Source organism: Rhinolophus ferrumequinum, chromosome 21 (genome assembly GCF_004115265.2).
Source record: "Rhinolophus ferrumequinum isolate MPI-CBG mRhiFer1 chromosome 21, mRhiFer1_v1.p, whole genome shotgun sequence".
Taxonomy (NCBI): Eukaryota; Metazoa; Chordata; class Mammalia; order Chiroptera; family Rhinolophidae; genus Rhinolophus; species Rhinolophus ferrumequinum.
The window spans coordinates 25,559,739-25,571,240 of NC_046304.1; the positions used below are offsets into that span (position 1 = coordinate 25,559,739).

Consider the following 11,502-nt stretch of genomic DNA (forward strand, 5'->3'; position numbering starts at 1 on the left):
TGTGGTGAGATCACCAGAAGTAGGTGGCGTCAGCGGGCCAAAGCTCTGTGCTCAGACATACGTGTTAAACTCAGATATAACCAGGCCACAGTCAGCCCTGCTTCTCATCTCCTCCCAGATTCCATTAGCCCAAACTAAGATTCCTATTATCTGTATGTGGAGGACACTTTTCATCCTTAGTCCCTCAGCTTCGAGAAGCTGCCCTCCTTCCTTCCACAAACTTGCCTGGGAAGGGAACAGAAACCCCTGCTGGAAGGGAAAGGTGATCCCTTCTCAGCCTCCCCCAGCCCCATCCTCCCAAAGCCTCTGTGCTGAACAAAGAGTATCCCGGGTCTGTTGGCATCCTGGCAAGCACTGCAGCCTGAGGGGACACTGCAAGGTAGAGCTTGGAGAGGGGCAGGAAGAGGGAAGTGTAGGGTAGCCAGGCTGCCTCAGCGGGGTGTGTGTGAGTGTGCAGAAAAGCAAGGCCTCCCTATAGGATGTCTTCTTTAGCTGCTGTCCTTTTAACCTCCTAAAAAGTGACCTGGGGCTAAAGCTGGCCCCAACCCAGAGTGTGGTGTCTGACAGGGCTGTCAGAGTTTCTAGAAGTATTCTCAGCCAGCTCCATCTCTGTCTTCCTGAACAGACCTCTGCCTCCCTCAGCCATACTCTGCAGGAGAGAACAGTAGTTTCCAGGTTCATGACTGGTATAAAATATAAGTAGCCCATAGCTGTGTCCACCAGAACCACCTCCTAGTTGGTACCTGGGCCATCTCTCTAGGTTCTAGCACCAGGAAGCTGCCAATCTTGCTGAGCCCCACGGGATGATTTTCAGGCCCCCACCTCCTTAGCCCTTCTCTCTCCAAGTTTGCATAGTTGGTCCTAGGCCCTGCTGGCAGGCCCCTTGCTGACAAAGTTCATTGCCTGGGGCTGACCCCATTTGGATTCATTTGCTGAACTTGCAGCAGTCCTGTGGTCCCCTGGCCTCCTCTCCACACATCCCATCCCAGAAAGATGCTGAAAATCCCTAACCTCCTAGTCAGAGGACTCCACCTCACTCCCCAGCCAAGAACCCTCACGGCAGATGGGGATTAAGACTGTTTCTGTTTGCAAACCTCCTCTGAGACAGGCACTGGGCAAGATGGGGCAGTTTGGCTGGCTACTCTGTGCCCTGGGACCACCTACTCCCCTGGGGTACCACTGAGCCCAACCCAGGCCAGGGACTTAAGCACAGGCCCCACTGATGGGGGAGAACGCAGGAGGGAAAAATCAATGCACGTCAACAGAGTTGGGAATTTATTTTCCAGGCTTGAAGAGGGTATTTACAAAGAGGCAAGGAGGGAAATAAAAAGCTGTAAACACATATTTACCATCTTCCTCCACGGGCCATTTCTTGATTAAAAAGAATCTTTCCCAAGGTCCAATGGAGGACAAGCTGATGGGGGCCTGGATGGCTGAGACACCTGCTGGGGAGGGAAGATGGAGAGTGACCCTGAGGTCCTGTGGACAATCACAATCACTAATACAATTGCAACAGTAATAGTAACTCACATTTGCTGACTGGAAGCTTTAAGTACTTTGTGATGCAATCTACATGCATTATTTAATTTAATTCTTACAACCACACTACGAAACAGACTTTGTTATCTTCATGTGCAGGAAACTGAGGTACAGAGATGCCGAGTAACTTGCCTAGATGGCAGGGAGGCTGAAGCTTATGCTCTTATCCACTTCCCTAAACTGCCTCCCCAATCTGGGCAGACCTTGCGCCTCCCCCTTTCTCAGGCCCCTGAGGGAGTGGGGGACATTCTCCCTTCCCAAAAGTGGGCGGACTGTGGGTGCAGGGTAAGACTCGGCCCTGAGGTCTAATCCTATTCCCATCAGGCCACTTGGGTGGCTAGCTTGGGACTGGGGTGTGTGGCCGCAGCCAGAGCCCAATAAAAGTGCTCTGCTAATCCCTTTAATGAGCACATTGAGAGGCTCTAAGTGCACGGAGCAGGGCTGGCTGGAGCCTCTGAGCACACCAGAGTGGCTGGGCAGTGAATGCTGCTCCTTTTGTGGTAAGGGACGTGCCAGGGCTGCCTAAAGGTCGAACAGGGATCTCAGGGACCCTCTTTCCAAACATTCCAAACACACACACACACACAGAGCACTGCCCTCACCGGAAACAAGCCTCCCTCTGAGTCCTGAGACTTGGGTTCTCCACAATACCCCCCACCCACCATAAACCAGAGGGGCTTCCCTCAGGGTCTCTAGCCGTCTGCCCCCACTGCCATCCAGCCTGGAAGAGGCCTGGAGAAGGTCAAGCCCACAGTACGGCCTCATTTCTAACTTTCCACTGGGGTCCCCTGCCCACCTAGGCTCCCTCAGCCATATGTCCACAGAGTTTCAAATCCTCCCCTGGGAATTGGAAAACCGAGACCATGGTGTTTAGTAAAGTGACTGATTCATGAAAAGAGGCCTCCTCCATCCAGTCTGTCCCCAGAGGTCCCTGCCTTGCAGGTGTAGGGTAGCCTCTAGGGAGGGAAGGGTCTGTACCCAGGGGAGAGGATAGCCCCAGGGAGAACCTCAATGGTGAAGCACTCCAGAGGGAAAGTCACCGAGAGAGGTATCCTTAAGCCCTGCCTCCATATGCCGTCTCTGGCGCCACATGAGAGAGTCCACATCTGCCTCCATCTTCTGCCTCTCCCCCAGGAGGAACCCTGCCCTGCTCGTCAGCACCCATCACAGCCCCAGGAGACAGTCTCCGCTACTCTTGCCTTTGCAAAAGGGCCTCAGTATCCCGCTGTGAGATGCGGGGCAAGGATGATGGTGGAGTGAACTACCACAGAGAGGCTCCCTCCTTCTGCATGGTCCAGCCTAGGAGTGGGGCGACGTGTGTGGGCTGCCTTGCTCCTGCTTCTTCACATAGACGGAGAACGACTTCTCCCTGGGTCGCCCTTAGCATACATGCCCAAGTAACCAGGGTCACTTCTCCCCCACAGGGTCAGCCACCTCACTCTCCCTGACATCTTTGAATTTTGTCAGGCTCCATATAGAGTAGGGCAACATGAGGATCCAGCTTTCTCATTCCTTTTGCTTATTTCATGAGAGCCAAGGCTCCTCCTTTTTAGTTGCTGCTCATTCTATTGTCCCCCTACCCCTGTGGCTTGCCCATCTTGGCCCGTGGCATCGAGGGGCAGCTGTGGGTACCAGGCCCATTTCCAGTAAGAGCCAGCAGGGAGTGGGTGGACACAGCCAGTGGTGGCACTGGGAACCAATCTTGGTGATGCCTGGGGTTGTCAACTTCTCCATCCTGGAGTCTGCACCAACACCAATTCTCTCTCATGGGGACTGTGTACCCAGGGCCAGTGGCTTCCTACTCTTCCTTGGTTTTGCTATCTGCAAGGTGGGGAGACCAGCACTCACCTCCCAGGTGCACAGAGTTACTGGAGGATGTGAGGTCGCAATTAGATTATTTTCTGTCTGAGTCCAGCCACTTACCAGGGAGCGACTCCTCATCCCCTACCTTGCTTTGAGGCCTAGAGAACAGCCTCTTCTAGAGATAGCTTTTTTCCACTGGCCAGAATCGACATACTTCTAGTAAGTATGGAGAAGCTGTTGGGGATGCTTTCTCAGTTGCCCACCACAGAGCCCCGCAGCGCTTTCACCTGCGACCCTGGCATGTTTCTGGTGGACTTTCCCCACAAGTCCACCTAAGCTGTAGGACAGCTGCCCAGACCTGGGGGTCTTGGGAGTGGGGGGGCGGGGCAGCAACCAGAAACTGGGCCACTGAGTCAACACATCCAGTCGTCCCTGAAAACTCTGCAGCCTGTCTCTGTCTCCTCTCCTTCTCCTGGCAACCCACCTGCATGGGGCGCCATCCGGCACTGCATGGGCCAGAGGCCCCTTCTCTCCCCTTCCCACAGCTGCTGCTCATGCTCCGTGTGCGGCGTCTCTCTCCCCACCCCATGCTGAAGGGCGTCTCAGCTCTGTCACAACAGTTTCGTCTCTGAGATGCCCCAGTCTGATTGGTCCCGACACATGCATGTCACCGTCCTCCTTGACTGCAGAATTCTGCCACAAGCTTACCCTCCTCCTCCCAGTGTGACACCCCCACACTTCCTTACACCCTATTCACCTGCTTGCAGAGAGATCAGTGTACTTCTCAATCGTTGTCCATATCTTTTCCAAAAAGATTCCTCAATGCTTTTCTTTTCAAAAGGGAAAAAAAAAGGAAAAAAAAAACAATGCCAACAGCCCAGCGTCCGTGAGCAACCCAACAGTAACAAAGCATGTGTTCGGGATGGAGGAAGGTAAGGCCACACCTTTCCATTTGCCGCTTGCTCCTAGGGCTGGGCGGCTGGGATAACTTGAAGGGGGGAACATGTGTGCACCCCTCCTCCACTTCCACTTCCACACACACTCTCACTGTTCTTCTCAGTGAGAAGAAGAGAAACGGGGTTTGACAGAAGTGGCCAGGACCAGCCAGCCTGGGTTTCTTACTAGTAGTTCATGCTGAAGAAGCTCCCAGCTCCCCTTACCCCATCATTCATTCACTCATTCATTCAAGAAATGTGTTTTGGGCACCAGCTATTTTTCCAGGCCCTGTGGTTGGCACTGGGATATAGAGATAAGGCCCATAACAGGCCCTTGAGGGGCTCTCCACTGACGGGGACACACACGTGAGCAGACGGTGCACAGCGTATTAGAGGGTCTGGGGCAGGAGTCAGTACAGAGTGCAGTGGGGCCTGGCCAGCTCTGCCAGGGCAACAGGACAGGCGCACAGAGGAGTGAACACTTGTGCTAAGCTTTGGAAGATGAGAAGGCATTCTGGGGGCCAAAGGTGGCTGAGAAGGACTTTCCAGTCAGAGGGAATGTCATGAGCATAGGCCCAGAAGCCTAAAGCAGCCTGGAGAGATTTAAAAACGATATAAGTTCATTACTTGGGTTCCTCACATTCAATAACAAGTGACATTAGTGAGGTGGGGTCTGGGGGCAGGTCACGGAAGGCCATTTTATAGTGTTGAGGAATTCAGACCTTATCCTGAGGACTGTTAGGAGTCGATGATGGTTTTTAAGCAGAGGAAAAGCAAGATGAGGTTTGTGCTGTAGACAGACCGCTCTGGCGCTGGGTTGGGGGGCGGGGAGCTAGAAGTCAGGAGGTCAGTGGGAAGCTCCTGAAGTTACCTAGGTGGGAAGTTCAGGCCTAACTAGGCAGCCGCAATGGGAATGGAGAGGAGGGAAGAAGTTAGGGGAGAGCTTGGTCACCCTGAGATACGGTGGCAAAGGAGAAGCCTGCCCACTTCCATCTTATCCAGGCCGAATGGGTGAAGAGAAAATATGAGTAAGGCCGCTCTGGTTACGCCTGGCCTCCAAGAGCAGCAAACTCATCTTGTCCCTGCACTGTCACATGATGGGATGAGGTGCATCCACTCAGACTTGTGCGGTGGGGTCACTGAGGCTGCTGACGGGGTTGCTGTGGGCCGCGCCAAGGGGCAGTGAGGGTGCCGCGCTGGGTCCTGGGCTCCGGTCTCCTCAGCTTCTTTGGCAGTGGGGTTGTGTCGGCACTTTGCATCAGGAATGTTGGGCCTGTCCCGCAGCTCTGGAAAGGGGCCAACCTTCCCCATTCTAGTGGCCTTTCCTGCTCCTTCATCTGGGGCTTTCTTCCCTGGGCCTGGTGTCCGGATCCTAAGGAAGCCCCTGCTTGTCTCTTGCTACTGCTGGTGCTTCTCTCTCCTGCCCTCCTGGCCCTGCTCTCAGCGCCCCCTAGTGCCGGGACAGCCGTGCATGAAGGCAATGGCCTCTGAAATCGAAGTGGGGCTCAGAGATCTCTCCCAAACTCCTCTGCTTGCTTGTGGGGGAAGAAAGGAATGGGGAGAGCTTTCTTGAAGCCTGAAAGTTCCATACAGAAGTCCCAGGGTTTATTCTTTGCTTTCCCATCCTCTCCCTTTCTTGGCACAAGGGCCTATCCTCCCATGACTGAAGTGCAAGCCAGGAAGAAGAGAGCCCACGCAGTAACCTTTTTTTCTGTCCATCTCCACGTAACTCTCACTTATCTCAGGATCAGGCCCAACAGAACAGCCAGCCTGTTGGCGATCAAGGACCATTGTCAGGCCCGCAGCCTATATCCACAGCCCCTCCTCCCACGCCCCCATCTGCTGAGAGGTCCTGGTGTCCTCCAGACATAGCTGGTACAGCCCGAGGGCCCCTCATATCTGGGCCCAGGTGCTTGCCCTGATGGAGGGCAGCACCAACTCCCCCACCCTATTCTGTGGCTGCTGCTACCAGGCAGCCGGAATGGAGGTCAGTGGTTAGTTCCTGGCTGACTGATAATGGCCAGCCTAGAAGTAATGACCCGTGACCCATTCCCTAACCAAAGACAGCTGTACCGCCTGTGTATGGCGGCAAGGGGGACTGGCAGTGAGTGCAGACTAGAGATAAAGGTCTCAGGCCAGGCCAGATAAGTGGAACATTCAAACACACCTTGCTGTTTCAAATGACTGCTTTGAGGTCCTGAGCTCTTGAACTGGACAGGCAAGACCCCCTCAGTCCAAGGCAGGCATACCCTCGAGAAGGAGAGGTTGCAGGTCTCCACATTTTGGCTTGGAGCAGACTCCTAGAGTTTGCCCAGGGATGTGTTACCCTCATCTCAGAGCCTACTCTAAGGGACTGAAAGGGGATACAAACTGGCCACTTGCAAAAAGCCAAGAAGTAATTCCTTTTTCCTTCTATTCAGCATGCAAGGAAGTCTATTCCCAGCCCACCTACCCCATTACCTGTCTTGGGTCAAGAGGTGGTTGAGCAGTTAAGTAAGGTGCCCACAGCTAAATGAGATGGGACCAGTTGCCGTTTCCAAGATGGCAGCATGGCTGTGCTGGGCCAGGACAGGGAAGGGGTAGAGGACAGGGTGGGAGTCTCCCTACCTGCTTCCCAGGTTGACTCTGAGTATATGCATTCTGAGGCGCCTCTGAGAGACTTGGGGGCTAAGAAAAAGGAGGAAAAGAGGCACTCCAGGCATGCAGGAACCCTCTCAAACCAGGCATTCCCTCCTGCAGGGTAACAGGACACTTTCCAGGAGATGCCAAAGGTGAACCTGGGCCTGGCCAGCAGGCACACTGTGTGGGTGAGAATGAGTGGTTAAGCCCAGGTGGACGCCCCGAGGCAGGTGGGGCTGGGGAGAAGAGGTGGGGACAGATCAGGCAGGGAAGCTATGGTCCTTCCCGAGTCCTGGCTTCTCCCCTCCTGCCCAACCTATAGATCGAGGACAGGAGCCACTGATGGAGTTGGGGGAGCATGCTGGCTGTGCATGAGTATGTGTGCAGGCGTGGCACGTGCCAACAGTATGGTCCAGACAAATCATCAGGGTGGCCATATTTCTGGCCTAAAGGGGTTCCCACAATGAGGGAACAACTGGAGCCTGCCAGCCAAGGGAGCTTCTCCCTCATCCGCTGAGCCTCCCTGTGACCCGAGCTGCCACCTGTCCTATCTGGAGAGCACGTGGGGATCCCCCTGCGGAAGGATGTAAATGGACCCAGATGGCTGCCTCCAAGCAGGCAGCCCTGACCAGCGTGTGTCCCCATCCCCCAGACTACACTCTGACCAGGCCTGGCCTTCTCCTTCTGTCTTGCAGAACTACAACGAGAGGGAAGCATCGAGACTCTGAGTAACAGCTCAGGTTCCACCAGCGGCAGCATCCCAAGAAACTTTGATGGCTACCGATCTCCGCTGCCCACCAATGAGAGTCAGCCCCTCAGCCTCTTCCCTACCAGCTTCCCATAAGTACCAACTGCCTGCTTCTGACTGGCCGGTCCACTCATGTGCTGGGGAGGGAGGGGGAGAAGCCCCCCTCCGGCCCTCCTTTTCAGTCTCTGCTCCTCTTTTACCAACCACCTTCCCCGAGCTTAGTGACAACAGCCACCCAGCTTCCCTGGATTGAGAAGAGACCCTTCTCCAAAGCACCTCAGCACACTCTGACCTCTGCCCCTGGTCAGCAGGGCTGTGGCTGAGAGAGACTCTGCAGAAGCTCTGTCCCCTCCGCTGTTTGCACATGATGTCCTGCATTGGATCCGCTTTTGTATTTTCTAACCATACGACAGGGGACCTGGGTGGGGAGAGCGTGGATGGCCTGGCCAGGCATGTTGACCCTGAGTGGACAGCCCAGCCCCCTCCTGGCTGTCGCACACACTGCCCATCTTCCCTTGGTCAACCTCCCTCTGAAATGGGGTAAACTGAGGCCCAGAGTATGGGGGACAGAGAAAGAGGAGAAGCCCCCTTCCTCTTTTCTTTCCCCTTTGGCTCCTGGAAAGGATTCGTCTTTCTTGTCTGTAAGCCCTTTTACCCTGGTCCAGTACTGTTCAGTGAAGGAAACTGTGGTTACCAAGGCTCTGTCAAAAAGTGCATGTCTTGTCCAATAAATCACGCTGCAATTGGTGTCCATCCCTAAGTTGCTGGGGTCAGGATCCTCTCCAAGCGCCAAACAGAGTCCTCTGGGCCTGACCATGCTCCCAGTGCCCCCACCCCGACACGTACAACTGAGGGAGAGTCAGCAAGGGTGTAGGCAGGATAAGGAGAATGTTTGCTCTGGAATTTGGTTGGGGCCTGATTTAATCCAGTCTCCAACCTACTTGCCTGTTACCAAACCCAGTGAGTTCTGGGGCCACCACAGGCCCAACCCTCCCTGGCTGTGGCAGTTAGGGCCACTCAGGTCCTTGTGCTTGTGGACTACTGTGGGAAGGAGAGCCTGATGAAGCCTCTGGCCTTATATTTAGGGCTGGCACCTTATAATTGAGCAACTGTCTTTTCAAGCTCAACAGGTAGAAAGGTGGTCAGGTGAAGGTGGGTCTCTCATGAAACCTGGCTGGAACCTTTGATGACAAGTTCTTGATTATGTTCCCCTCCATCCTCCCAATTCTGGACCTAACGTGAAGGGCAGGAAGGAGACAGGAGTGGGGGGGGAAGGGGGAAAGGAGTGTTGAGGGGAAAGGAGTGTTGAGCGGGAAGGAGAATATTGCTGGCCCTCATCCCCCCTTCCCTGAGACCCCAGAGAAGCCTGGGAGAATGGAAGGAAACCCACTGAGCCAGGTGTGGTTTGGGGTGAAGTTTAATGTAACAGCCACAGAAGAGCTGAGTTCACAAACAAGGACTTCCCATCCAATCATCATGCAGTGGGAGCTGGAGCAACTCCTGGGGCCCCTGCCCCCTTCATATGCACCCCAGCCAATCCTGGCACCTGAGACCTGATTTAATCTTCAGTTCCCTTCACCTGGTCAGGTGGGCGTGTTAGGAGAAGGGGGACTAGAATCATACTAGGTTCTGTAGGCTGAGTCGATGGCCCTGCATAGGGTGGCTGAAGCCAGTCCCTCCTGCCTGGGAACCTGCAGGGTGAGAAATCACATGGGCGTGAGGCATGCCAGAAGGTCAGGAGGCCTGGGTACTACCAGTGGGGGCTGCCAGACAAGCAGCAGCTTTTCCCCATTTCAGCTGAATTGGAGACATTGATGTGCTGGGCACAGCCTCCACCCCCAGCCAGAGCAGTGTTTCAGTCAAAAGGGGACAGGGAAGGGAGGGTGCCACGAGGCTGCCTGTGCACACTGCCCATGGCATGGCTCCCTGGGGATGAGTCCAGAACTCTAGGAAGGGTGAGCCCCTCTGAACCCACCCTGGCACGTGCATGGAGCAAAGATGGAGAGCCAGGAGTTCTCTCCAATCATGAGGGAACCGGCTAGCAGCTTAGAGTCAGGAGTCCTCCCTGGCTCAGCCCTTTCCCTCCAGGGGTGCAAAACAGCTGTGGCCTCCTTCAGTAAGGGAAAGTGGTGGGTGTAGGGCTGGACTTGCCGGCTGAGCTTGCAGGACAATCTGGTTATTCATCTGCTCAAAGCCAGGGCAACTCTTTGAGTATGTGGGGGGAGGGAGAGGATAAGAGAGGCCAGATAAGCTGGCCCCATGGCGGCTGCCACTAGAGCTCAAGTTATCAGAGAGGCCTTGGGCCTGGCCCCTGGCTAATTGGGGCAGTTATGGACCCTGCCACAGCCTGTAATCAGCTGGAAGTGAGAGCTGGGCCCCAAGGTGGGGACCTTACTACCCAGTGGCCCTGGAACAGCCAGTCTCCTACCCTCTAGAGATAACACCCAGGGCAATCTCTTCCTCACCCCCAGCAGACCTCAAAGATTGCATCACTTAGGAAGCCATCAGAACATGCATCTAATTGTGGCCTGACCCTGTGACCTTGAGATAGCCATGAGACCTCCCTGATTCTCATAGCACTACCTGCTCAACAGGCAAATTAACTATGGACTTTCTCTCAATTTGATAAAGGAAAAAATATCTTCATGGTCTGCGAGGAGGCTGATAGGAGCTGGGATGGTAGCTCTGGGATTGATCTGAGAAAGGACCGAGTGGTCCCAAGGCAAATTCAGATGCACAAACACTAGTGGCAGCTCCTCTGGAAGCAAGCAGAGGCCAGAGCAGGCAGCTGCCAGTCTGGGATTGGAAATGGTTTCTCAGTGCTGATTTTTCTGATTTTCAAAGATCAGAGAATCTCTTAACTAGAAGGTACCTAAGAGAGTACTGTTCGGTCCTCATTTTGCAGAGAAGCCTAAGCCCCAGAAAAGGCCAGGGCCATGCCCACAGTGGCGAAGTCACACAGCTAATCTGCTGACGCCTGTCTGCTCCTTGCTGCCTCATGCCCTGGCTGGTTCCCTTAGACAGCCGATTCTGCACTAACCTCCCATTCCTGTGCCCCCTCACAGTCCAAGAATCCACTCACCCCCACCCCCTAAGAGCTTCCAGTTCCTTTCCCTGACTGATATTGAAGCTGCTCTCTTGTCCCTCTGTAACTGGGAAAGCAGCCCCCTCCTTCAGACCTAAAGCTGGAAACTCTAGGAGCAAAGGGAGAGAGCATCTTATATGTCTTGTATTCAAAGCAAGAGGCCAGTCTGAGGGTGGGGACTTAGAGTCTCAGTGTTGCCTTGCTGTAAGAACAGAGGTAGCTGGCCGGACAGCAATGACATCAGCACCTTCTAAGGAGTGGATTTGGCCTTGCTCTCTTCTAAGGTGTCCGGGTCCCACCTCAGCTCTGCCACTGGTAGCTGTGTGGCCTCGGGTAAATTACTGCCCTTCAGGGTTTCAGGGTCCTCATCTGTATAGGAGGGGGAGGGAAACACGCCCGGCGGATAGGAGCCACAAGGCTGAAGCGGGCAACGAGGAAGCTGCAGGGCAAAAGGGCAAAAGGTGGGTACGAGGCCCAGAGGCTGATCGGAAAGGCCAGGTAGCTTTACCGCCGGAAGAGGGAGGGCGGGTGCGGCGCAGTTGGATCCGGGTTGTAGTGCGCTGCCCGCGAAGCTGCTCCAGGGAATCCCGGCCCCGCTCCCTGCGAAAGCGTTTCCGAAAGCGAATCAAGAGTCTGCGGAGCGCACTGTGCAGGCCAGCTCCGCCCTTTCTCGCAGGTGGGCTGGTCCTAGGGGGTCCTTCCTGCGTTTTGTCGCCGCTCTCAAGCTGCACGGCAGCGGTCTGCTCATTCTGCCGCTGTCCCAGACATCCACA

General features: G+C 54.8%; 1 protein-coding gene across 11 annotated transcripts in view; it reads left to right on the top strand.

Moving 5' to 3' along the window:
• The window catches only part of BCAS3 (BCAS3 microtubule associated cell migration factor), a 514,510-nt gene extending 506,111 nt beyond the window's left edge, over positions 1-8,399 (top strand). For 8 of the 11 annotated variants that reach the window (XM_033091257.1, XM_033091253.1, XM_033091258.1 and 5 more), the window contains one exon: positions 7,592-8,399. In XM_033091257.1, coding sequence (XP_032947148.1) covers positions 7,592-7,740 — 149 coding nt within the window. In that variant the 3' untranslated portion in view covers positions 7,741-8,399. Of the gene's footprint in view, positions 1-4,183; positions 4,275-7,591 lie in introns of all 11 variants that reach the window. The other 3 variants (XM_033091254.1, XM_033091259.1, XM_033091262.1) reach the window with 1 other exon arrangement.
• The last annotated feature ends 3,103 nt before the right edge of the window (positions 8,400-11,502 follow it).